The sequence below is a fragment of the Cercospora beticola genome, chromosome 2 (assembly GCF_033473495.1).
Source record: "Cercospora beticola chromosome 2, complete sequence".
NCBI lineage: Eukaryota > Fungi > Ascomycota > Dothideomycetes > Mycosphaerellales > Mycosphaerellaceae > Cercospora > Cercospora beticola.
The window spans coordinates 319,137-345,241 of record NC_088936.1 but is presented as its reverse complement, the minus strand read 5'-3'; the positions used below and the strand labels follow the sequence as shown (position 1 = coordinate 345,241).

General features: G+C 54.0%; 8 protein-coding genes across 8 annotated transcripts; 3 read left to right on the top strand and 5 right to left on the bottom strand.

The window, feature by feature from the left end:
- Nucleotides 1-288: 288 nt before the first annotated feature.
- On the top strand, nt 289-10,022 carry RHO25_002287 (uncharacterized protein; the record flags this gene model as incomplete). Its single annotated transcript, XM_023594857.2, has 2 exons — nt 289-4,146; nt 4,581-10,022. The coding sequence occupies 2 exons, from the start codon at nt 289-291 to the stop codon at nt 10,020-10,022; spliced, it is 9,300 nt and encodes a 3,099-aa protein (XP_023458384.1).
- Nucleotides 10,023-10,668: 646 nt separating this feature from the next.
- Nucleotides 10,669-12,162, top strand: RHO25_002286 (uncharacterized protein; the record flags this gene model as incomplete). The annotated part of the gene is made up of 1 exon (XM_023594858.1): nt 10,669-12,162. The coding sequence occupies one exon, from the start codon at nt 10,669-10,671 to the stop codon at nt 12,160-12,162; it is 1,494 nt and encodes a 497-aa protein (XP_023458385.1).
- A 393-nt stretch (nt 12,163-12,555) lies between these two features.
- RHO25_002285 (uncharacterized protein) lies at nt 12,556-13,446 on the top strand (the record flags this gene model as incomplete). The annotated part of the gene is made up of 1 exon (XM_065602221.1): nt 12,556-13,446. One exon carries the CDS (start codon nt 12,556-12,558, stop codon nt 13,444-13,446), a length of 891 nt encoding a protein of 296 aa, XP_065458293.1.
- A 237-nt stretch (nt 13,447-13,683) lies between these two features.
- RHO25_002284 (uncharacterized protein) lies at nt 13,684-15,315 on the bottom strand (the record flags this gene model as incomplete). The annotated part of the gene is made up of 2 exons (XM_023594859.2): nt 13,684-13,985; nt 14,046-15,315. The coding sequence occupies 2 exons, from the start codon at nt 15,313-15,315 to the stop codon at nt 13,684-13,686; spliced, it is 1,572 nt and encodes a 523-aa protein (XP_023458382.1).
- Nucleotides 15,316-17,701: 2,386 nt separating this feature from the next.
- On the bottom strand, nt 17,702-18,973 carry RHO25_002283 (uncharacterized protein; the record flags this gene model as incomplete). Its single annotated transcript, XM_023594860.1, has 1 exon — nt 17,702-18,973. One exon carries the CDS (start codon nt 18,971-18,973, stop codon nt 17,702-17,704), a length of 1,272 nt encoding a protein of 423 aa, XP_023458383.1.
- A 1,984-nt stretch (nt 18,974-20,957) lies between these two features.
- RHO25_002282 (uncharacterized protein) lies at nt 20,958-22,384 on the bottom strand (the record flags this gene model as incomplete). The annotated part of the gene is made up of 2 exons (XM_023594861.1): nt 20,958-21,053; nt 21,107-22,384. The coding sequence occupies 2 exons, from the start codon at nt 22,382-22,384 to the stop codon at nt 20,958-20,960; spliced, it is 1,374 nt and encodes a 457-aa protein (XP_023460188.1).
- Nucleotides 22,385-22,905: 521 nt separating this feature from the next.
- Nucleotides 22,906-23,911, bottom strand: RHO25_002281 (uncharacterized protein; the record flags this gene model as incomplete). Its single annotated transcript, XM_023594862.2, has 2 exons — nt 22,906-23,651; nt 23,707-23,911. The coding sequence occupies 2 exons, from the start codon at nt 23,909-23,911 to the stop codon at nt 22,906-22,908; spliced, it is 951 nt and encodes a 316-aa protein (XP_023460187.2).
- Nucleotides 23,912-23,977: 66 nt separating this feature from the next.
- Nucleotides 23,978-24,214, bottom strand: RHO25_002280 (uncharacterized protein; the record flags this gene model as incomplete). Its single annotated transcript, XM_065602220.1, has 1 exon — nt 23,978-24,214. One exon carries the CDS (start codon nt 24,212-24,214, stop codon nt 23,978-23,980), a length of 237 nt encoding a protein of 78 aa, XP_065458292.1.
- Between the last annotated feature and the right edge of the window lie 1,891 nt (nt 24,215-26,105).

Below are 26,105 nucleotides of genomic sequence, written 5' to 3'. Positions count from 1 at the left end.
AGCCGCTGCCAACTTGTGAACAACACCACATCATCCCATTTCCGCCCTCTCGTGGCCATAATATCTAATACAGCATCTGGTGTGTCCATTCATATGACTGCGCGACCATCGTGACGCGCATTGTACCTCTGCCCGTCCGCCACCGCCGTTGGCCGTTGGTTGTCCGCGGAGCTGGAAACAGCAGCACTGCGCCTCGACATCGACGCGGAGCTTCACCCATCTCCCCCTGCATAGGCAACTCGACACCTCGGCCATGATCTCTTGACAGCTTCACGACTCCTGCTGAACATGGCCAACAACGGGACTCCCACCACGCCCGGGGGGCCACTGTCCTTCAAGACCGTCCCAGGAAGGCATAGGACGCAGAAATGGAACACGGCGCCGAAGAACACATACGATGGAGATGATTGGGGAGATTACGACCCGTACGATGAGTATGGGGGCGGGTATGAGGATCCAGAACCTCCGCTTCCCACACAATCATCGGCATTGCCTACACAGAAACTTCGCAAGCACAGCTTCGACCGGGGAGACGATGGCGCGCGATCCGTCTCCGCTCCTTTTCCTGCACAGCAACACGCACCAGTCACTGCGAGTCCCATAGATGGAGGGAGCAGCGACTTTCCTCGCAGCAGATCACGACCGCGCGACTTCACGAACCCCGACCAGGCACCAGCACCGCTCAACGCGTCGAGAGAGGCCGTCCCTGCTCCACCGGGTTTCTTCCCGCCGCGAAAGACCAGCATGGGAGCGAACACGTTTGAAGCACAACAGCAGGCAGCAGAGGCACGGGCTATCGCCGAGAGCGTGTCCAGCTCAGCGGCCAACAATGGTGCAGCTTCATCGGCCGACGGAGCTCAGACAGACAAGCCGCTACCCTTCATTCGTCCGAGCGACATCTACAAGCGTATGGACGAAGAAAGACGACGCGAGAGTGAAGATAGTGGCAGGCCCAGCGTTGATACATTGGAGAGGGTGACCTCGGCGGAGCAGCGGAGGAATGATTTACCACCGGTTCAAGAGCAGGCAGAGAAGGTTCAGATCCAGTCGTCAGGCCCAGATGAGCCTGACCAAACCACCTCTTCTACACGAAACAAAAGCCCCACATTACCGCTGGTATCACGCTTTTCAGGCTTTGGGGACGACATCTTGACCTTTACAGGTTCTACATCGACAGATCAGACATCAAAGCCATCGCCACCTGGTCTGGATACGGCCGGTTCGGGAACGGCCTCCAGCTCCATTCAGCCAACACCGACCACCACTCATCCACCTTCAGCCATCTCCCGAGCCAACGCTGCAGCTGAGCAACACGGAGACGATGGACTCCAACACACTCCATCTGTTGGCTTCCGCTCGGCGGTGCACCAAGCCTTCGACCAGAACGACGCGTCCCTTTCGCGCGACAACTCAGGGTCTACGCCAAGCACCGGCGTTGGGCGCAGTGATACTTCTTCCACTGCAGGCATTAGCCCCATCATGAGTCGTGTACCTTCAGCCGCCACTGCAGCGTTCAGTCAAAGACAGCGGGATGGAGTAACGCCTACTATTGCGGAAGAGTCTACGACGACGCCGACTGCTTCAAGGCCTGGCTCCGATTTGGTGGAACGAGTAGGGCGACAACCTCCTGCAGATAGAAGTGCAAGTGGTGAGCGTGTTCCGGCAACTTTTGAGCCTGGCTATCGACGTAGTTTGGATCCTCCATCATCTGGAACATCTCCAGCTCGCACACCTGCAGTGGAGACCGTTGAATCTCGCAGACTCAGCACACCTCTGTCAGGCGTCATCGGTGCCGATGATCCAGATGTGGCGGATCAGGGTGCCGAAGTTGTGAAACCTGATCTCCACCCTGTTGAAACGCCGGCGAGCAATCAACCCACTTCTGCGATTCCAATTGCTGGAAGGGGGCGAAGTAACACCGACTACAGCATTCGTGAAGCCGACCTCGCCAACACCATCAACTCATCTCCCGACAAGGATCCCAGCTCGCCTGAACTAGCTGAGGCGGCGAAGGAAAGCAGAGACAGTCGCGATCTGTTCCTTCGCACCCATGATATGCCTCCCGCTACAAGTCCTGTGAGAACTGGCACTCCTTCCCGGTCTGACAGCCCTGCTAAAGGAAGGGTGCGTGAGATTGCCGATAAGTACCAAGAAATCCACGAAACTCGTCGCGGCTCAAATGCCAGCATTGGCTCAAGCAAGTCTGGTTGGTCCACATTCACCGACGATGCAAAGCCGAAACCGAGACGCGCAGGTACTGGCCAAAGCGGACTTGGACAAGGCCCAGCTCCTCCGAGACCTGAAATTGGGAGAGAAGAGAGCTTCAAGCCGGACTTGCCTGGAGGCTGGATTAACAGTGAAGCACCTACGCCAGCGGTTGAGACCCCACCAGCAGTTGCAACTCGCAATATTCCATCACCTGATGAGCCGATCGATCTGACTCCAACAACTCAGAAACACCAATTACAAGGCCCGGCCACGAAGTCTCCGATCGATGCCACCAAGGAAGTTGGCGACCAGCTTGGAGCGGCTTTCATGAGTCAATATGGGGTGGGCCATCAGACACGTGATTTTGCGTCCAAGGAGGCACCTGCGCCGGTTGACCAGTCAGAAGCAATGCCCAAACGTATGCATGGAGAAGTCCTTCCCGCACCACCGTTGCTGCGACAGGAAACCGACAGCACTGATGCGCCGACTTCTGTTTCTTCCTCGGCTGCCCCTACACCTCTTGCTAAGGACACACCGCAGCCTGCCGCAGGGAACGGCAACCTAGGTACTGAGTATTTCAATACAGTCGCTCCACTTCGTGTCAGGAGTCGGGAGCCTAGTCCCGAGCACAACGCACCTCAGCAACCTAGCGCCAGTCAACCTCTCCGACGCACCTCCAGTGACTCCGCAGACGATGACCGCATTCGCGCCGAAATAGTGCGAAGTTTGGACAGCTCCGCGGACAACAATGTGCGCACGCAAGACGCATTGAATGCGCCTGACAATGAGAGACGAGTCGAACATGGCGAATCTGCATTGCCGGCCGCCGCTGCGACTGCCGCTGCAGTAGGTGTAGGTGCAGCAGCTGTTGCGGCAGCTTCGACTTCCACCCCAAAGACAGACTCGACCAGACCAGGCCTGCTCAACACCCGATTCAGCTGGGAGATGAGCGAGCCGGTCAAGGAAGAGCCCAAGAGTCCCGAAATCAAGCCCGAAGCAGCCTACGAAAGACCCAGGAGCAAGCAGTTGCATATTATGAATCCAGGAGAAACACCAATCACTCCAGACACTCCGGCCGTCGAGCAGAGACTGCCTGAGCTGACAGGAACGATCGGCGGACCTCTCTCGGTGCCTGATGTGGGGAGACCCGAGGCGGCAGCAGCAGAAGGAGAAATAGTGCGATCTCTCTCACAGCGCGTGAAGGGCCCTGTGTCACCTGTCGCAAAGACACAGGACACTCTCAACATTCCACAAACCACTGCTGAGAGCGGCCAGTCGCTCCATGAAGGGCAGCCCTCGCCTGTATCGGACAGAAGCCCGCGGATCCCTTCATACTATGCCGAGTCGACTCAGGACACGACTAACGCAGCGCCATCCACGGCGTCGCCTCAACAACAGAGCTCCGCACAATTCCAGGGTCAAATTCCGGCCTTCCGGAACATACTGCAGATCAAAGACGCTGATGAGCGTATCAAGACTTACAATAGCACCCGTCAAGTGTTTGCTGATATGAATACTGGACTGGGAGACTGGCTACAGAGCATGACAGCGCGCCATCCTGATGTACAGCAGACAGCCGAGCAAGGCAAACCCCCACCGTTGGAGCCAAGCGTTTCTGCTAGCAACACCAATTCGTGGAAGCGAGGCCACCGCGCCGCCGCGCCTAGCATGAATTTGTCTAACCTGAAGAATCGTTTCGCATCCGGAGGCCAAGCCGAGGGTTCAGGCCGCACCGCATCGACGGGAGGTGGACCTAGTGGGCTATCCAACAGTGACAATGCTGGTGGAAGTGGCGGCGTCGACCTTGACCGTGTGCAGCAGAAGGGCAAAGAATTCATGAAGAACGCCGGAGTCTTCGGCAGCAAAGCCGGCGCTGGTGCCAAAGGTCTATTGGCGAAAGGCAAATCGAGGTTTGGTGGAAGCGTACGTGGCAAGGAGGTATGATTCATTTCTGTATACCCTTTCCACACATCATCACCACAAGCACTGCAAGCACAACAAGCACAACACAGCGCCGTTTTCACTCTGGTCAATCTGTCGCTGAGACCTCGCGCGCTCCAGGCATGAAGTAACTGGGCGTGGAGCTTCTTCAAGCACACGACGGTTGCCACCATTATACGTTTTTGGCTACGAGATACCCCGAAGCAGAAGAGAGAGAGAAGGGCTTGCAAGACCATGACAGTTGCTATGATATGTTACTGCACGATTTCTTCTCTGTTTTGTATTATCGTTATCAAGAAGCATCTCTAATGTCGTTCGGTGGACCCACTTCATCCCCACATTCCAATCACCTCCTCTCCTCTTTCCCCAGCATATCATCACCATCCCCGCAAATGTGCGCGCATGTCAGCTTACGGTAAGTGCGCGTTTAGGACTCTACTCCGCCCCTGGCTGGTGCCTCTCGACCCCAGTACAATCGAGCCTCATCTTCGGTTCTTGCAAAGTTGAGATCTGTTTCGTCTCCCGCGTCACCTTCCAAGTCGCGGAATCGTATTGGGTCTGGCAGCCAAGAGAACCGCCGCTTGTCCACTGCTGCTCCGGCTGCTGCGAATACTGTTGAACAGCCCAACGATTCGCCCTTTCCTGTACCAGACAATCGCCCGAAAGTCCCGGGCGCTGCCGATGAATTGCCGAATAGTACTGTAGCTCCAGCTCCTGCGGCACTTGACAAGGATGAGAAGACAGCTTTAGAAGGCGATGTGCACGATGAAGGGGGGGTTTCTGGGTCGTGGGCTCGTTTGACGAACTCGGGAGACGTGCTTGCGGCTGATCCTGATTCTGCTCTACACGGGAGTGCGATCTCGAAGGGCCAGGCTCCTCCAGGTGCGGCGCACTTGCAGGTTGAGGACGAGCGCGAAGACGAGCGCGAGAGAGCTGAACCAGAAGCACCAACGACCACGATTGCAGCTCTAGCAGAACAAATCAGTGAAGCAGAGACCAGGAGCGAAGCTGTCAAGGAATTACAAGAAGCTGGGCCTGTTCTCGAGGATGTCACAACTGCATCTCCAGTGTCAATTTCTGGTCCTTCCACTTTGACTGCAAGCACGCATATACCATCTGCAGCTCTTCCGACGTCCAGTGACTCTCCAGTCCCAGGGCATCAGCATACTTCTTCATCGGACTCTATCGATCTTGCATCCGCTCTCACTATGGCTCCCAACGTCCCAAAACGGTCCTCCACTATGGGCCCTGCCAGCGTGAACCCTGAACACAAGAGAAGCTACACAGCAGACCCCAACACGATTCCCCTCAGTACACCGGATTTGCCTTCCACGGCTAAACGATCTCCATCCGCAACTGCTAACCGACCAGACGCTGCGCGCAGGACTTCGACATCTGGACTTCTGGCGCTGAGGAGTAGTGCAAGACGGGAGGGCAGTGCCACTCCGACCAACGGATCTTCGTCAAGCCGGGAACCTAGTCGTGGATGGACCCAAGGTGCTGCTGCGAAGCCGAGGCCTTTGAGTGGAGTCTTCGAGCGTTTGAAGGAGCGGACGGCAAGGAGCTGGAGTCGTAGCAGGAGTCGTCCGCAGAGTTTGGTATTCTGGAAGGGAGGTGCCGATGAAACGTCGTCTTCTGCGGATGATGTTGGAGCCGAAAAGGGACAGGTGGAAGACGCGGCCACTGGCTCCACTGCACGTCCGCAATCCGCTCTTATGGATTTCAGCGATGTTGCTGTGGACCCTACGAAGTCTGCTGGGACTGCTGATCCCTCAGGCTCTCTTCCACCTCACGGGAGTCTCCCCGGCTCGCCGCAAAGGATCGAAGCGTGGAATGAACCGGGCGCGAAACTCCCGACTCCCAAAACGCCGGATGCGAAGGGAAAGATTTCGCCGCAAGAGCAGGAGCGGTTGGGTGTTTTGCCAAGTCCGGCGCCTACTGCAGCGACTTTCGCTGACGCGGAACAAATGCGACGTGGAAGTAGTATTGACGTGGAGAGGCAGAGAAGAAAGAGAAGCAGTGTTGGGAACAACAGTGCTTTCGGTAGCGTCAGTGAAGAAGCGAACTGGAAGAAAGGCCTGGAAGAGAGGTATGCCGGTGACTCTTCTTCGGTGACGACGAGGGGGGGTATGGATGGAGGCGCATTCGCTACTACTGGTGTCATGACTGGAGAGCCTTTGGAGACTGTGCCAAGTCAAGAGGAGGTGGGAGAGAAAATGGCGGAGGTCGTGCCTCTCCCGCTCAAAGGCGATGCTTCTGCTTCTGCTTCTGCGAGAAGTTCTCCCACCAAGCGCCCGATGCAGGGTCAACGCAAAGTCTCGGATATCTCGACTTTACCTTCGCAGATGCATCGTCGAGCAGCTTCAGAGGGGGTTTCGCCAGTGAAACAGTCATTTCTGACTACGGTGCCAACGAATGAAGGGTCGAATGCGAGTCCAATGTTGAGCGGGAACGAAAGTCAAACCTCAGGATTGTCGGATGTGGAGGTCGTGACGGCGGAACCAATGACCATGAGACCTGTGGAGGCTGTGGTGGTGCAGGGTGGCGACGAGAGCGCAGAAGAGGAGGCTACGCTGACTGCGAAGAGAAGTGGATCGTCCAGATGGGAGAGGGAGATCGCGGAGCAAGAGAGGGAAGTCAGGAGGTTGGAGCGGGTCAGGAGCGGAGACAGTGGTCGCAACGTCGAGTCTGGCGAGACGAGTCCACGCGAGAGGCCAACTGGAGGAACCTTTGCTTCGATCATCGCTTCTGCGACTGCGAGGAAGGAGAAGTTACAGAAGCCGCAGCTTGTGGAAGCGCAGCATAACCCTTATGTGCTGCCGTCTGAACAGAACCCGGGAGCGGCGTCTGCTAGGCCCATGAGTGGGGGACAGGACGGCGCGGGAGATAAGTGGGAAGATGCGAGAAGTGAAGTCTCGGCTGAGGAAGGTGCTGCCGATGACAGGAGATCCAGCGTAAGCAGTTTCGGAGAGGGCGAGAACGTACGGCCCACCACGTCCCGGACGAATACTGGATTACAGCCTGCGGCCGCTGAGCAGGACAAAAGAGCAGCTACCGGGCAGTCCTCTCCGAACGACGAAAGGAACATGCCGTCTTCCTTCGAAACTGTGCGCGCCGCGCCCGAAGGACCACAGCAAGCACAACAACCCCCACCCCTAGTGATTGAAGAGCCCATGACTTCTCAAGCTATCCCTGCTGGTCCGACAACAAACACCACTTCGCCCACTTCCCCATCCTCCGCAGGCCTCATGCCTGGCGTCCGACAACCCAGCCTCGGCACGACTGACTTCCAGAAACGCTTTTCTCAACGACTGTACGCGCAGCGACCAGACATGGGTGAACGACCTATGTCGTACATGACTTTGCCCAGAGACGAAGGCGGCTTTGTGCAAGAGGAAATCGATACACGAAATGCTGCTTCGGCTTCAACGAAGAGTTTGGATGCTGCGCCTGCTGCTCCTGCTGCCATTGCGAACGCGAACAACGCCGAAAAGGAGAACGACACGCCGCCTTTCATTACGGAGGATCTGAGCGCTCTGAGTGGTCCTCCGGCTGGTACGGCGCCCTTTCAGCCGCATCCGCTGTTCCGACAGCCTGATACTGGGTATTTTCCTGACGGTTCTCAGCAACCGATGAGTGCTGGAGCCCGTATACCTGGGAGGGATGTGATATCTGATGATCACGGGTTGGAGGATGTTCACGCTTGGGGCGACAATGTGGTCACGACGCCGAAAGGGGAGTATCCTCCTAGCGGGCATGCTTCGAATCAGCAACAGCATGGAAGGAAGAAGTCTGCAACGTGGAAGGCTGCGTTCCGCGGTAATAAGCCTTTGGCTAGCATGGAGAATTCGGATAATGTTAATGCTGGTGTTACAGCCGGAGGTGAAGAGATGGATCGCATGGATACTGTGAGGAAGATCTCCGGTGGAGCAAAGAGGACCTTGCAGAAGCCGCAGCGTGCAAGCTCTAGTGCGGTCAAGTTGTCTTCTTTCGGTGCCGAGGGTGAACCAAAGGAGAAAGAGAAGAAGAAGCGGTTTTCTGGATTGAAGTCTCTTCTTGGCAGAGCAAGCACGTCTGCTGGCACAGCTGCCGCAGTTGAGACTCGTCCTGGTCATGCTCGGCATCAGTCGGAAAGAGAGCGTTCGCGTACAAGAGATGAGAAGGGAAGAAAGTTGACGAAGGCTGCACCGCCGCTCGCTCCTGCCGGACCAGCTCCGCTGCAGTCTCAGTGGCATCCAGGTAATTCGGCCACGGTGAAGGGCGGTGTTGGGAGTTATGCGGAGTATGAGCATACCAGGAAGAGAGAGATGGCGGCTTTTGCTGAGCAGAGCGAGAGAAGTCAGAGAATCTTGGCGAGGAGGAAGGCGGGCAGGCAGGACACAACGATGACCGGGGGCGGCGGGCATCAAGGACGAGAGGAGACGATGTCGCCGACCAACATTGTGGATGGTGCTCCTTCTCTATCACCACCTGCGGATGGCTGGTACGGACCAAGTGCGAGGAAGACGCATGTCGACGAGACGGAAGAGCAAGGCTACACGATGCCGGAGTTCCAAAGAACAGATCGACAGCAGGTTGCTGCTGAGCAGAGGCGTGCAGCTGCTCAGGCTGGGAATCCTCTTCCCTTGAGAGACTACGCTGCTTCGCCGCCACCTGCGATTGATGATCAACAAAGTTCAGCTCCTGGAACGAGAGATGGGAGGTTTGGTTCGGTTCCCAGTGTGCCTGTCTCCGGAAGATCTGAATTCTTTGCCACAGGACAGAGACCTTTTGGCAGCGTTGACTCCAGCGTTTCGCCTGTGCAGCAGAGGCCGTTCGGAAGCATGTCTTCTGCAACAATCTCGCCGGTGCATGGGAACGCACCACCATTGCAGATTCAGACACAAGGACAGTTCGGTCCTGATCAGCAACAGCGAGTTTCCCCCCGCGGCAGGGTCATTTCAATGGGTACAGAAGTTGCAAGGAGTCCGGCTAAGGAATATCGAGACCAGCAGACACCCTTTGCGATTACTTTGCCTGGAGCGGAAGGCGCAAGTGCGGTGCAATATAACGAAGCTGCGTGGAATGATGCTCAAGCTCGGGCGGCATATGACGGGCAACAGCAGTATCAGTATGCTGAACCTGACTATGAAAGAGTCCAGTATCAGCAGCCGCAGAGCCCGCTTTACTCAGCAGGTGGCGAAGGCAGATACCCTGTCGGACAGCGACCACATAACGGCTTCAACTACGAAGGCCGCGATACTTATGGACAGCAACAAGGATATGACTACGACCGAAGAATGCCCTCTCAGCCCACTTCCCCAATGTACGACAACAGCCACTATGCTCGACAACTTCCACCACAACAGCGCAACTGGATGTCTCAGCAAGTGTTCCAGCAAGGTCAACAGTACTCGCACCCCGCACAGGCACCCATGTACCAGGCACAACGAACGGAATCTGCTAATCAATCAGGTTGGTTCCCGCGACATCAACAGCAGCAACTGCAGTACCATGAAAATGAGCAGCGGAGAAGAAGAGCGAATTCTATGGAACAGCAGCAGCGACGATACTACTCTCAGAACACTGGAGGAGGTGACCCTCCGCATTATGCTCCTCCGCAACAACAGCCTAAACCTAATTTCTCGCATCCGCCTCTCTCGGCTGCGATGCAACAGCAGCAGCAGAGACAGTACATGCGAGGGCAGGAAGGAGGCGTGGATTATTATGGCGGTGGCGGTGGCGGTGGTGGTCGTGGAGGAAGGAGAAGGGCTGGAAGTGGGTATAGTGGACGAAGAGATGATCCTGCTGTTAGTGAAGATGAGGTGGATATGATTATGAGGGGAGCAAGTTATCCGGGTATGGAATGGGATCCTTATTCGGGGAGGAGGTAGGGTGGGATGAATGTCATGAGAGATTGGAACGGAATGACGCATGGGATTGGGTCAGATGAGAATGGAAATACTGTCTTGCAAGCATGGTGAAGGAGTTGGATGTTTTGGATCTTTGAGGATCTCTTTGATTCTCGGCATGCGAGCGACAGGCGTGATTTTGGGAAAGCGAGTGGGGTTTGGAACTGGTTCGGGACAATACTACGACAGGGGAAAACATAATGTACAGATAGAATAGCATCACAGGGCGACGAGCATGAGGATGGAATGGATACTGTTCTTGCGTTCAGGGCCCTTCCTAAGAAGGATTCGGCTCGATCTACACACAGCAGAGAAACTCCAATGTGCTGGAAAGTCCAATCGCCGAAGACCTCATATGCAAATGTGACTTTGAAGTTCAACGATACCTTCTCTGCTCAGACTCGCAGACCACCAATTTTGCTGTCCTGCAACTCAAACCCACGTGGGTGAAAAGGCAACAAAGGGTCACTGCGAAGGCGTGATTGGAGCCAAGCGAATGTGGCGTCCACGAGCTCGCCTGGCGTCTGGGCAACAATGCGAACATTCCTCGTACTTGGAAAGATGGAAACCAACTTCAATTCTTTTCCTTCCGGGATACAACACCCATCCCAAACAACGACAATTCGCCATGACGCTTCAAAAGCTGCGCACTCTCGTAGCGCAAGGCCGAAAGGCTTTACTCCCATCCGGCGACAGAATCTCGAAAATCCCCGTCATCGACATGCTCGCCCACAATTGGCATCTCGGACTCACAGCTTTCGGTGGCCCAACAGTACATTTTCAAATATTTCGCGATTTGTACGTGGCAAAATACAAATGGCTCGATGATGCAGCATATAACGAACTTTTCGCCGTTTCACAAGCACTTTCTGGACCTGCTTCAACGAAAATGTTATATGCGATTAATGTTATGCACTATGGATTCTGGACTGGAGTTGCTGCGCTCATGGTTTGGTCTTTGCCAATGGCGTTTGCGGCTTTTGGGTTGGGGTTGGGTGTGGGACAGATTGAAGATGAACTTCCTGGGCCGGCGTATGCTCTGTTGAGTGGATTGAATAGTGCGACTGTGGGGATTGTTGCGTTGGCGGGGATGCAGTTGAGTCAGAAGGCTATTACCGATACCACGACGAGGATTTTGGTCTTTTTTGGGGCGACAGCGGGGATGTTGTATAATGCGCTGTGGTTCTTTCCGGTTTTGATGGTGGGTGGTGCGTTGACGACGTTGGTGTGGGATTTGAAGTTCTTGCAGAGAGGTTGGAGGAAGGTCGTGAGGAGGAAGAGGGAGGAGATCGGAGGAAGTGAGGATTTGGAGATGAGGGATGTTGGTGTTGCCAGTGGTAGTGCTGCGCAAGCGTCCTCTTCTGTGCACCAGCGTAGTGGCGCCAAAGGACCGGATGAACCTGTTCTGGCCGAGACTGATTCTCCATCCGAGCCACAAAGTCGACTCCTCAGGTCTTGGAAGATCGGAGTGGCTATCGTGGGTGCTTTCTTCGCCTCCTTCATCACCGTCATGGTCTGCCGTGGTATTTACAGCGGCGACAACAGAGGCTTCGATCTATTCTCGAATCTCTTCCTTGCTGGAACGATCATCTTCGGTGGCGGTCCCGTGGTCATTCCTCTTCTCCGCGACTACATTGTTGCACCAGGTTGGGTTTCCTCTCGAGATTTCCTGCTCGGTCTTGCCATCACTCAAGCTTTTCCAGGTCCAAACTTCAACTTCGCGGTCTACCTTGGAGCTCTTGCCGTCCAAGGCCAAGGCCTACCTGCATTTGCCGGATCCTTCATCGCTTTTGTCGGCATCTTCACGCCTGGGATTTGGCTCGTGACTGGTCAGCTGGCAGTTTGGTCCTCAATACGCAAGATTCAAGCTGTGCGATCCGCGCTACGCGGCATTCACGCCACTGCTGTCGGGCTTGTATTCACGGCCGTCTATCGCTTGTTCCAAATCGGCTACCTGGATGCTGATGTTCGAAATGGTGGCAGCTTGAGCAGAGATCCCTGGTGGGTCGTGATTGTGGCTACGGCCTTTGTCGGTGGCATGCATTTTCAGCTGTCGCCTCCGCTGGCCATCCTTCTCGGTGCTGTAATGGGTCTCATTTGGTATGCCATCGTACGAGCTTGAGTATTGCATGGGCAAAATCACACAGACGAGCGGTAGTTGTTTAGTCATACGTCCGGACCCCTTGCCAAAGTTTCTTTCATCATGCAAGGACTCACCGGTGACGAGATGCACGCTCGAGGCACGGTCTGCATTGGATGCCTGCCTACGTCGACCAACCACTCATCTCAAAGTAAGCAAGTGATAGGGTTCGAGAACTTGAATACCGCTCTACCACAGTCTCGGGATTAGGCACTCGGGTCGAAAGATCTGTTGGAATGTGTTCACTCCACTCTTGCGAAGGCTGCCATGTCAGGCGAAGAGCAAACGCCGCATGAGCATGGCAACATATAATAAGCTTGTCGCCGACCACAGTCGCCAAAGCCAGACTCCATCCTTTAATGCACGAAAGCCGCGATGTGGACTCACGGTTTTCAGCACACTCTAAGCATTGAAGCTGCCAGAATTGACCGTTACGATTTCGTGTCATCGGCCAATTTGTTCGGTACACCGGTGCGTCGGCGACATTTCTTCGACCTCCCTCCAGAAATCAGAGCACAGATATACATGCTTTTGCCTCAAACAGGAATCAACTTCTTCGGCGATGAGAATTTGTTGACTGAAACCATACTTGGTGTTCATACCGTTCCTCTCAGCCCGCCAATCGCGTCCACTTGCAAGTTCCTCCGAAAAGACGTTTTGGATGCATACTTCAGCCTCTCACATTTCCGTTTCCTGCGATCAGGCCGGTGGGCTTTCGGCGCGTTCGACTGGGTGGAAGCACAGCCCGACTTCTGCATCTCCTACATGAACAACATCGTCTTCGAGAGCTTGACGGTTCATCGCAAAGGACAAGACGAGGAAGATCCTTTGTTATGGTGCGGATCTGGCAACCACAACACGATTCGACACTTTGACACGATCAGCATCGATGTGCGTCAAGGATCTGTCATTATTGAGCCATCACGCTTGTTCGTTTGGGGAGAGTTGCAGACCCCGGATATGACTTGCGGCAACTGCAACCATGTGGAATATCTTGAGGAAACGGCAGTGAAGTTGAGAGGAATAGTGAGCGTACTTCCGTTCTTTGATGGTCAAAGGAGAATAGGCAAAGAAGCTCTCAAAGCGATGATGAGGTTGACGATTGGTGTCCAGGTCGATGGTGAAGTGGTGCATCCTGGCATGGATCGGTCCCATGTCTTTACCAAAACGATTCGTCAGCGATGGCCGATTACGAGAGCGGAGAGGCGGGAGAAACTTCAAGAACTAGGTCATTGGGCCACGGGCGGTTCAGCAATGCACGGGTGATGGAGACGTTTCCTGTATTTCTGTTGGCTAGCACACCTACATTGATTCTGCTACTCGAAGGCGCCAGGACTTTAGAAAAGCCGCAGCGGCTCAGCTACGGCCACGACCAATCTGATGAGCAGGAGAATTGTGCTTGAGTCGAAGTTGACCTTGAATTCGAGCAGCTGCTTTAGCATGGTACGAGTCAACGCTAAAGTGAATTTCCTCCAATGTCGCAACGAGTCTCGCATCACACACTCACGGAAATGGATCGTACTCTCCCTTTCCAGAACAAGCAGCCTCCACATCGCCGGCATCGACCTGTTGCACAGCCTTGCCATCAGCACCAAATCTCAGCAAGGCCCCACCATTGCTCGCCGTCGTATCGTAAGCTGGCCAGGTCGCGTTCGACAGTCCATTCCAAGGATCACGGACAAATTCCAGCAGAAGATCCTCCATCGTCTCGCTCGTCTCGATCTCCAGCGGAGTTGCGGGTCCCACTCCATCCTCGTACGTGCCAAAGAACATGACAAGGTCACTCGAGTGATAGGCACCCATCCCTGTTGAGCATGAAAGTCAGCGTGGCGTTCTTCTGTGGACACGGTTCAGGTAAGACTTACAAGGCAAAGGGTCTTGGTTCGTCCAGTTCCCGGCATATTGGTACCTGTACGTCGGGAGTCCCAGGCCATTCCTCAATGCACCACTTCTCGCAGCGCCGCATAGGATTTGCAATGTAGTCTGGTCGGCTTCCGTCTGGTTCACACCTCTCTGCGGATCATCTGCAGGATACGTGCTCAGACTTCCACCCTCGTTGGCAGTGGATGAGTATATCATCGGAGCTCTCGTCACTCGTTGTTGCAAGTATCGCTCAGTATAATTGGAGAACACAAGTTTCTCATCCGCGACAGTCGAAAAGGATATGTCCGGCTGAGTGCCATTGTCCTGGTATCGTCCCATGAAATCGATGATGTCGTTGTGATCGACCTTTTGCATGCACTCCAGTTCTGCAGTGAAGTTGGTAGGAAAATCACATCCAACATTCTTCGCGACGAATGTGAAGTTGGAATACGTAGCATCTGGCACGGATGGAGGGAAAGCGATGATACTCCCGGACTGGGCGAAGAACCCATGTGCGATTGGGTCGTTGTAGAAGGCATAGTTGTGAATGTCAACTGAAGCTGCGCCGGCAGACTGGCCCCAAATCGTGATCTTTGAAGGGTCTCCGCCGAAAGCTGCGATGTTGTCTCGTACCCATTCGAGTGCGAGGCGTTGGTCAAGCAAGCCCAGGTTCTGCGTTGAAATGCCTCCTGCGTTAGGAAATCCCATGATGTTCATCCTGTAGTTGATCGTGACGACGATGTGAGATTGAGATCGCGATACCCATCGGCCGGGAACTTGACCTGGCACCAAGATACCATTTGTCTGGAAGCCTCCTCCAGTCCAGAACATAGCGACAGGTAAGCGAGAGGCGTAGGTCGCATTGGCTGGGGTCCATATCGCGAGCTTGAGACAATCTTCAGTGGCGAAAGGAGCAGAGATTCCCGCTGTGAGATTTGGTGCTCCCCATTCCTGGAGATACTGAGGTATCTTCTGGTTCCAAATAGTCTTTTGGGACGTCACATACTGCGGGCAAGCTGGAGGATATTCGGTTGCGTTGATTCTCTCCGAGGACAGTGGAACCGCGAGGGGTGGCTTGAATCGATTCTGACCTGCTGTGTCCTGTCCGAAGGGTACAGACAGGAACTCCCTCACGTTGGTGTAGTTCGCATTGATCCGACCAGTGATGAAGCCTGTCGAGGCACGGACAGTGAGAGCTTCGTCATTGCCATAAGGAGTTGATGCCACCAGTCTGAGCCTCGCAAGGAGGATTAGGCTTTTGAAGAACTTCATCTCAGTGTTTTGCGAAAGTTGAGGAAACTTTGAAGTTTAACTTTCTTGCTCCTGGGACCAAACTTGCGATTCATAGTTACCGAGTACGCAGCCGAAGCACTCTCTCGCATCGATATGTACGAGACGACGGGAGGGGTACTTCTGATGGCTATAATCCGGTTAAAATTGGGCACTCGGAGCGCAATGCCGTCACAATGCTACTGTTTGGGCTCCAGCAGTCTTTACCTTCCTCGAGTAGCTACAGTCTCTAGCTCCCGACCATGCACCCCACCATTAGCCTTCAGGACCCCTGCGAGCTTGAACGAGCTTGTCTCCACTTCACGAATGCGGGCCTCTGCTGCATTGTTCAATCTTGACAGCGTAGTGGATCAGAGTGGCTTTCAGAATGTGCGCTGCGCCAATGCAAGCTCAGCCGCGAAGGCACATTTGAGATCGATCGCCAATCACAAAGAGAAGAGCAGTGCATATGATTGTTTTCTCAGCCAGGCTCTGCTCTGATGTGCTGGTCGCTCGGCACGATGACTTTGAAGGAAATGAACAGTCGAAGAGCGGGCCATGCCTACCTGTTTCGAGCGACGAGACTGTGAACTCATGTTCGAGTTCTCCGCGCCCGCGAGCTCTGCATATGTTGGATACGCAGGGGCGGTGAACCGCGTGGTCTCAAGTCCCGTTGACCTACATTATGGCCTGGCTTGTCCGGCTCCAATTATGGTGACTGGCGAGCATATTGAGGACGCAAAAATTGCAGCCCGTTTGCACGCTGTTCCTTCTGGTGCGCGGCAACTACTCTTCACATTGCATCTCCACTGCAATGGGCACAGCGTCGCAAGCTACTGAGTGAGCGTGAGAAGTGCGCCAGCGAGGATCGTGTGATGCCGTTGTGACTGGGTCTTGTCGTGATTGATGCAGCTGTCGGCACGCTGCTTCAGATGTGGTCAGACCAGCATCATTGACGTGCGCTCGATGAAGATGAGTGAGAGCTCTTCGGCAGGAGGGTTTTGTCGACATGGAGGTGACTTCGAGGCATCTCCGTGTAGAGGACGCGTAGTTTCAAGCTCTGTCTCGTGCTCAGGTTTTTGTGTCAGGACGATCTTGCCAGCTTTGATACCTTGTTGTAGACCGGAGTTCGACTTGGACGGGTTGAAATCGGTTGAAAAGGGAGACTTATGTTGCATCTCATCGACGCAGTCTGGAACCCCAATCTGTTGCGGAGTGCTTGGGCGCGGGGTGCAACGATGTTTCGAAGCTGTTTTGGTGGGAAGGCTCGAGTTTCAGTCACTGTCGGCTTTTCAGGATGCGCTGCGCTCGGCAGCTGGGTTGACAGAGCTCGACACGTGTGGGGCGACGCCAATTGAGCTGCAAGCAGTCAAGGTGATGCGCCAGAAGCTGCTGATCTTGCAGGAGCTGAAGCGCCATGTCTGGGTGCAGTGCGGGTGGTCTGGCTGGGCCAGTTTTCTGGACAGTTCACACGTGGCCGGCCACAGCGTGAAATTCAGGTGCTTGTTGTATTAGATGAAGAGAACCAGGGAGGACGCGTCGCTGCGGGCGGTCGAGTCGCAGGTCCATATTCGCATCGTCTTTGATTGAGCATCGCGACCAGGCGGTGTTCAGACGCGTGCCAGACGCGTGGTTGCGCGGGAAAAACAATGTTCGCGTTCGACGGCCGGCGTCATCGCGGAACAGGAGAGGTTCGTATTGAAGACATGGTGTCTCGGATGGGGGTGTGGTGTTTAGTCCACCAGGGCAGGCGGACAAGGAGCGAAATCAATGTTGTCGCCGATTTGGAAGTGTTGTACGGCGGACATTGCCAAGACGCTAGTGTTGCTGACTAATCGGCAGCCCCAGCTCCGACTGACTGGGTTGCATCTATGCTATCGCCACAGTGTAGCATATTATGGCTTGCATACATCCTGCATTCAAGGTCCTCCCGGGGAACATTGGCTGCGCTCAGCAGCCATGATTCTCTGGGAACGTGATGCAAGACAGCAAAGCCTGCCACGGGTTTGTATCTATCTTCAACGCTCACAAGTTCTCCATAAGATCCAACGCACCTCCTAGCGGAACATGGGCTGTAAATGCACGACGTTGAACGTAACCCCAAAAGAGATTGGCTGCGGAACGCAGCCGAGGTTTTCTGGGAGCACAATACCAGAAAGTGAGCCTTGCTGCCAGCAAAAATGAAGCCTTCTTGTACCGGCTATTGTTTCTACGAAAGAAGCGCGATGTCGTTGCATACAGTGGTCAGTCCTCTGTCTGCGAGATTGTTCTCGACACGTCCCAGGCGAAACATTATGGGTGACAACTGCGCATCTTTGTAGTGCTCTCCATGTAGGTGGAAACAGCAGTCGCCGCTCCGATGGCAGTAAATAAGTCCACCGCCCCTGGCCTACGAGATCCGCTCCACACGAGGCAACCACTTATCGAATGAACCACTCTTCACAGTCAGCGCCAACCATTCCCGAATATCTTCCACCTGCTCGTCCATCGCTCTGCTACTCTTCACAAACTGCACTGCCTCTCGCTTCTGACAGCACAATGCTGCGTTGAAGCAACTGACCAAACCGGAATCATCTCCATCCCGCAGGCCTTTCCCTTCCCGCACAGTCCAGCCCGCACAGTCGTACCCTAGCGAGCGCAGCCATGCCTTTGCTGCTTCGTACAACAGCACAAGTGGTTTGATCAAGTGCCCATAACCCGTGATTCTGGATTCTGCCGGCTCGATGACCAAGACGTCCCAGACATCGATAGTGCGCACGGGAATCACAAGAAGTCGGAAGAGGTCGATCGTGGTCGCAGTCACACCAGTGGCGAATCTTGAAGCGACCAGAAGCTCGTGTGCGCCGGGGTTGAGGTACAGAGATGCTGGCAAAACCTTCACACGTGGCAAACCGGTCTGACTGAGAAGAGTCGTGTTGAGCAGGGCGAAGATGTGACACATCAGTTGGTCCTTGGGATCGAAACGCTCTTGCTCAGGCGAGTTACAGCGTGGAACTCTTATAAGTGGTGCCAGTTCGTCGTTTCTCAGTGGTATGAAGCAGTTCGACTCACGCGGCGGGATGGATGTGTCCTGACTCGGCCAGTCTGTGAGTTCAGTCGTGTCGGCGGTATCGACTAGATGCGGCGAGTTCAACCACGCCTGCAGTTGTCGTGTGCGCTCGAGTGCTTCGGCTTGCGCCCGCTCCTGAGTGTTATGGCGGTAGCGGGCGACTGTCCAAGCATACTGCTGTTCGGTCATTCCTGACCCCTCTGGGCTGGACAAAAAGTTGCTCATGACAGCGACTTCCCACGCTTGTCCAGTCGCTGCTGGTTCGGCGCCGCTAGGGCGGGGAGAGAAGGTGGTCCTGGTAAAGTCTGGCACTCCTTGTTTGCCGACCGTAAGATTGTTGTCTTGCGCTGGCACCGGCATCTCGTCGAGGATTTCCGGGTGCGGGAGTGGAAAGGCCATGGCGTGAGGTGGCGGAGGTTTGTGAGGACACTGCTTGTCTGCGAGTAACTGTGGTATCGCGTAGCGATCCTCCCATAACATGAGAAGAGGCTTGTCGAGTTTGTCTGGTGCAGTGAGTTCGTGGCCGTACGATTTTGCGATTCGATCGCGCGTGCGCTGATCGACAGCATCGCTGTCGAGCAGCCATTGCAGCTGGCGTCCAGTCACGACCATGATTTCGCGCGAGAGGGAATGGTAGCAGACGCCCTGGGCAGAGCATCGAAGAGCTCAAATCCAAGTCCTGACTCGAAGCTGGATTTATTTGTGCTTCACATCTGTGCCGCCCCACTTCTAAAGCTTGTGTGCAAGCATTTGTGCCTTTCTGCCTTGGAGCTCGAGATTTTGGACTCCCGCGCAGTGGACTCACTGCTGCTGTGTGTTGCCACTCAAACACTCGAGCATTCGAGCATGGTCCAGCCTGTTCTGCTGCCAGCTAGGGCGCCACAAAGGCCGTCCAGGCAGTGTTCACAACCAGAGAGGTCGGGTAGGAGAACCACAGGGAGCACGGCCAACGTCAAGAACTAAGTCAATTGCTTTCTGAGAATGATCTTATGCCGCGCTCTAATCGTGTGCGCAGATTGCAGCAGTACGATTTCTCTCGCTCCAAGGTATGTGGCATCAGTACTTCTTCCTGGCGTAAAGACCCGTTGTCGACTGGATACTGCATTCATGTCAGCAACCCTCTGAACAACATCAGTCTGCAACCTTGCATGATGCTCTACTTTCGCAAGCTCGGCCGGATCGATTACATCGGCTACCTACCGATCGAAGACCAATCTTGCGTGACTCCGAATGCCTCCACCTATCGCCTGAAAAGGAATCGCAACGCTCGATGGCGTGTAATATGCTCAGTCGTTGGAAATATATGACCTGAATGAACATGCTTTGTAGGACCTGAGCTGGTCTGCTGCACCATCTTGGACCTGGTGCACTGTGAAGGTTTCTCAGCTCTTCCTGATGCTGTGCTGGCACCGCGACTAGGGCTATGCACTGCAGAGCAAAACCTGCATTATACCGTGTAGAAGTGATAGCATGCTCTCTGAGTATGCAGTCGCTTTCAGCATTGTATTCCGTGCGCTGACATTCTTCACTTCCGCATCACTGGTCCATCTCTTGATCATTACTGTTCATTCTATCGTCGATATATCGAGGTGATGCGAGTAATGATGACAGAGGCGGATGTTCAGGCGATAGGTGGAGGCATTCGGAGCCACGCAAGATTGGTCTTCGAGCGGCAGCCGATGTAATCTGATCCGGCCGAGCTTGCGAAAGTACTTCGTGCGGAGTACAGGATCGTTTTGCACATCGCGTTGATTGATACTATGTCATATACTCCGTGGCCGTGGTCTTTGTACACAATTGGTGACCCGACAGCGTCGTGGCTCCTTACACTGTCTAGACGTCGTCAGTCTGCTGAGAGAAATACAGGGCATCGCTGAATCGCGCAGGATTCGTCTTTCGCAGCACCTTGAGCCTGGTCAAGATGCTCTCCTATATGGCTTGGTACCATTGTCTACTGCACGCTTGAGAAGTTTGACAATGTACTCGCGAGACAGTAGGAAGGGGCATCGCAGCGGACGGCGTGGCAGGATTTGAGGTTGGGTGCCAAGCTTGACCACCGTCGGAGAAATTTGTTGAGGACTCATATTCTTTTTGCAACCACAGCTTTCAACCAATGGTCCAAAGCCATTACCATCCGAATTGGTGTATCGGCTAGCATCTTCCGCTTTCATACTCGCCCTATGAGCACCGGAAAGAGCCGGGTTCGACTGTAAGATCATCTTCAAGTCATATTACCAGAATTTCGACTAACAATTCATCTCAGCCCGGATTCGGAATACGTTCCATCAGATGTTTCTTTTTGCCCGTTCAATTCACTTTTGCACTGCTCAATGCTTAGTGTCAGAGCAGAGGGATAGAGGAACGATGGATAATTTTGCACTTCATGTCAAATTTGCGGTGAAAGGCTTGGCGAGATGAAGTGAATCTTATTTGACGACCTCTCTTCAAATGACCCATCAATCTTGACGCGCTGATATTCATCAGTATCGCCTTTCAACAAGTTCTAATAGTCTTCGCACTCGACGCTGTGCTTGTCACAAAGGTGTAAATCGATTGACTCTTCTTTCTCTCCTGGCTCAAAGCACAATATTGTCAGTCACTTCGCAACACTAAACTCAAAAGCCCACGCAGTCTTTTGACCTTGGGTAGTCTGATACACCGGAAAAGTGACCGAATCGCCTGAGTAAGTATGCTGCGAAGCAAATCAGTACGATCTTTATACGAACGCAGAACCGGACAACTCACACCGTACACTCCACGATCAGTCGGCGCATCCACCCTCCCAAAATGTCCCTGATCGATCAGACCATACGTCTGAATATTCAAAGTCCCAGAAGTCGGCAACCCCACCGAGCTCAACTTATTGATCGTAACATAATACGTTCCCGTATTGGTACATCCCGTCAAAGTCCTCACCTTATCCGATCCAATCGTAGCATACACATCCATCACCCCATCGCCACTTCCCGTCGTACCAGCACGAATACCAGTCATATTACGATTATAATACTTGTAGACTTGGAACTCGCCATTGCCGTAGTATCCCGTTCCCGTGCAAGAATTCGTATCAGACTTGCCGAGGAGACTGGCCATGAAATCCCGCAGTTGGCATTTACTCAACCAGTTTCCGCGAAGACCGATGTAATTCAGGCGTTCGAGACGGGAGATCCACCAGGCTGCTCCGACGGAGGTTTGTTGGTCGAAGGTGGCGTATTCGTTGATGTTGACGGGTCGAGATGGAGCGCTGTATTTTTGTAGGAGAGGTGTGAAATTGTTTGCATCGTTTGCTGGGTCACCTGGTTCGTCGTGCCAGGCGTATTGATCTGGGATGACATTGTCCTGTACGACACGCTGTAGCCAGGTTGTCCACCAGTTGTTGTTGAGAGAAGGCTGACCCGCGGAAGATGGACCGGAGATCAAGACGCCGTTGAGAGAGGCGTCTTGTCGAAGACGCTTGTGTGTTCGAACGTACATGTCTAGATACTGCGCTTCGCTTCGAGCCCAGAAGCCGCTGCCATCTGGCTCGTTCCAGATGTCGTAGACCAAGCTGTCCAGCATGTTTAATCTCTTCAAGTCGCTGATCAACGTGTTGAGGAAATTGTCGTAGTCGGTCCAGTCGCCGTTATCGCCTGGCCAATGAGTTGAGCTATTGGCATGATCTGTTCCCCAGATGTCGTGAGGGAGGATGATGACTTTGGCACCATATTCTCGGGATGTGAGATAGTTGTTGTAAGTACTGTTCAAGCGAGCTTCATAGGCAGTCTTTCCCATGATCCAACCTCCTTGATCGAGCTGCGCTCCACCGACTCGAGCATAGTTGAAGCCTATGTCTTGGTAGAAGTGGGCCGGAATCTGGTTGACACTTGTGTCTGGGATACCATAGATAAAGCCAGAGGCAAGATGTTGAGGAGTGCCGCGTTTGATTGAGAGGTCTACTACTGCAGTATTGCTGGAGCTTTGTCGTGGGTGGAGGGTCACACCCAAGACCTGAGTGGCCAGGAATGCCAATATGATCGAAGACATAGAGGACTGTGCTTGGTGAATGTTTTGAGAATCATATTTACTATCCTGCCTGTCTTTTATATCTCTTGCATCGTGTCGCCGCCCGCTTCTCACAACAATCAAGCTTTGCTAAGCCCCTCCACCTCCACAGGCTAGCTGTACTAAGCATTTGGTCTGCGGAGAAATGTTGATCGTGAGGGAGGTCGCGCGCTGATGGTCCTGCTCGTTCGCGAGTGGCGGAGGAGTGAGTTGCGAAATGCGTAACGAAAAGCGTTCCACCGGAGGGTCCGGTGGGGGTCTGTCCTGGCCTCCGTGCATGCGGAAGAACTTTGGCCATACCCAAAGATACCATCTGCACGTCCCATATGATTTGCCTGAGCGCTATGGACTTGATTTCCGAAGCTGTATGTGTAGTGCATTAGCACTTGATCGCTTCTGCTGTGATGCGCAAAGCTCATCGGCAGCGGTCGGCGATGACTGCATGACTGCAAACCGTCCGACAACAACCTCGATTTAACTCTCTAGGCATGGCTTGACGCCTTTCAAGCCCACGACACAGGAATGCCAGTCTCGTCCTTGTGGTGACGTAGGCGGGACTTCAGGGCATTTGCCGCGATAGGGCTGGCAGACTGTAGATGCTCCAGGTCCTTGGTCGTAGTCACGATGCACTTGTTGCACAGCTTCTTCCACTCATCCAACAGTTCCTTGACGCCTTGCTTTTCTTTGCCTGCATTGTCCACGAGAGCGAGAGGTGTGTCGCTGCGGTCGAATGGAAAGCCTTGAATGGAGTTCTTTCCGGGTGAATTGTAAGTCGAGCACCAGATGCGAGTGTGTATGAGGACCAGCATCGCATCGTAATATGACTCATCCAGCCACTTGGGGGTTGGAGCGCCGAGGTCTTTCGAAGTTGCCTGAACTGTGAGGACTGCCGCGATCGCCAACGTCTCTTTAGATGGCAAATTTAGGGGTCCATAGGCGTCTTGCAATCGTTTCCAAACTAGTTTGCCCTGTGCCTGACGCTCCTTTTGCCATCGGTTGAGCTCTCCTGGATAGAAGTCTAGCCATCCGGCATGCTTGACAAAGTCTAGGCCAGTTCTGTATGAAGAGACGTAGGTCTTGATTAGGCGTGCTTCGTCTCTTGTAATGCAGCGATCTGAATCGCTGGAACGTTCGGCATTTTCGAAAGCTCGAGCTATGGCATTGGCGCGCTTGACAGAAGCTGCGAGGGCGCCCAAGTCTGTGGTCCATGCCAGTCTGGCACGTGTCTCATCGCTGATAGGAACCGGATCTGCCAACTCGTTAGCGGCAATAATCGGGGTCTGGGCATGAGCTGCACAACTCACTTTCCCACGCGTCTGGCCAGGCACGAACGACAAGCTCGCCCAGTTGGTTGAGGGTGCCCCAAATAGTTGCCGGGCCCTCGTACTTGAAGTCCCACATCTCCTGGACATCGGCGCCTACTCGAGACTCGTAGCTAGGGCTGTTCCAATCGTCGACGTCCCAAGCAGCAAAGAACAAGGGTGGTCTAGGTTTTCCCAACTCCCACATCTCAATTTGACTAGCCACTATCATCTCTCGCCTGCCACCGGCGGCTCCTCGCTGTAGAGGATGGTCTCATCGGTTCAGGGCATCGAGCTTCAAGTGGTTGCGGTCTTGTTCATCTTCGAAGTCGATAAACGCGAGCGGCATATCCAGTGCGCGATCTGAGTATCTGTGCGTGAGCGTGTTTCCTGCAATGTGCTCGGCGATTCGAAACTTTTGTTTAGCTTCTTCCTCGTCTCTGGCATCTTCGCTTATGGAGCGGCGACGCTTGCGGCTCTCGGACAATGGCGATGGAGTCTCAGCCATCATAAGTTGTGATGGTCGGGTTCGGAGATACGCAGAGCTGATCTTGCGTTGAGAGTTGGAAGGAAGAAGAAGAAGAAAGTAACAGACTTCGATCTGCTTCGTTTTCAACTTCTCGCGGCGGCGGCTGCCGCAGGTGAATGTCGGAAGCTACCCGAAGGCAGCAATGTTCCCGGTAGTGAAGGTGAATGAATTTTTGAATTACGCAGAGCTTGTCTTACGTTGATGGTGGTCGTCAAGTGAGGGAGCGATCAGGCCGCGAAGTCTCTTCGTCGTCATATTTCTTGCGGCGGCGCTTGCGGCCAACGGACGTGCGAAGCTCATCCGAAGGCAGCATGATGATGGCGATCGAGGTGGAGGTTCGTGAGGGCGCAGAGCTTGTCTTACGTTGATGGGCGGCGAAGAAGGAAAGGAAGAGAATTGGAAAGAGGGGGTCAGCTGCTGGAATACAAGTGGCAAACGCCAAGAAACTTCATGCGAAGCTGAAGTGAAGAGCAAACGGCAGCGCGTGAGTTGCGAAGTGAGCTGCATGTGGAAGCAGCGAGACAAAACGTCGCGCGGCATCTCACGTGGGTGGTGAAGTCTGAGGCGTCCGAGTGCACGACGCTGACGATATGCAGCGAGCAATGCTTTGGAGTCATAGTATCGGCGAGCTTGTGCGCAAGCCCTCTGCAAATATTGTGCAAGAAAGACTGGGTCTTGTCTGGATCGTCTCGGGAAGTGGAAAAAATCACTTGCTTCATGTCCAGGTCAACGTCTGTTCCGGGCGAGTAGTCTTAGCCTCATCTGCGCGTGTGGACTTGTGCTTAATAATGAATGTTGCGATGAGGACGTTGCCGTGGCTACGCCTTTCGGAATAGAAATGTCTTCCACAAATGCTCTTGTTTCTGCATGCCGGTGTGAGGACCTGTCGAACTCGTCTCGATGGCGACGAGAACGTGCCATGTCTTCCTCTTCATCCAACGACTGTTCTCGAGGTCCGAGACAGACCTTCCGAGAAGTATGCAAAACCACGGGAAAACTTCCGACGATTGCAGCCTTATCGAGCTGGCCGGTACTGCCTCCGAGTCAGGGCAGATCTGGATACGATGGACGGCGTCCACCAGCTCCGAGTCCAAGACCTGGTTGTCCGGCTGGGCATCGAGATATGGGACCGAAGCATATGTGAGCTGTCGCTATGTCAATATTTCCTGCAGTGTATGCATGATTGTGGTCTATTGGAATTTCATGAACGCATGTCGTGCTATACTTCGCCTTCGCTATGGTCCTTGTATTGATCCTCTTACTTCGCCGGCGTGCTGTTTGTGCCCTGCAGTGTCGCCATTATATATTATCAGTCCAGACACGCATGCTCGACACTGGTAGTCAAGAATGTACGCATGCAGCCGCGTCAGCTAGTCGTCGAAGCGAGGAAAGGACGATGAATGAGACAGGTGTCTGCCGTTGTTCATGACTTTGAACTGAATCCTTACGGAACCTTTCCGACTGACCGCATCGGGTTCACGCACTGGGCACAATTCTATGCTTTCTGGCACACAGCCACTTCAACGTGTCGTTGCAGACCCTGCCTGGTTTCCGCCACAATGTTTCTGCCACAGAGAGAAACAGGCCGTCTCGATGAGCGGCCCTGATTGCGGCCGCCAGGTCATTTCGCGAATTGTGTGAACTCCTGCGGACCAGGATGCGTGCCTCGGAAGGCTACCGGCTCGGCTCCTTTTGGTATTTTCGATCTTACAGCTGCATTATGCAGCTAAGGACGCACGACTCGCGGCGTGCCTGGCCGTGCGATAGCCTCTTCCAGCAGCAGCAAATGCACTGCGAACAGCCGAAGGGCATTTGCACAATGTATGAGATGCGCTGGCTGTTTTATCCAAATGGCAACCGTGATCGATCTGAT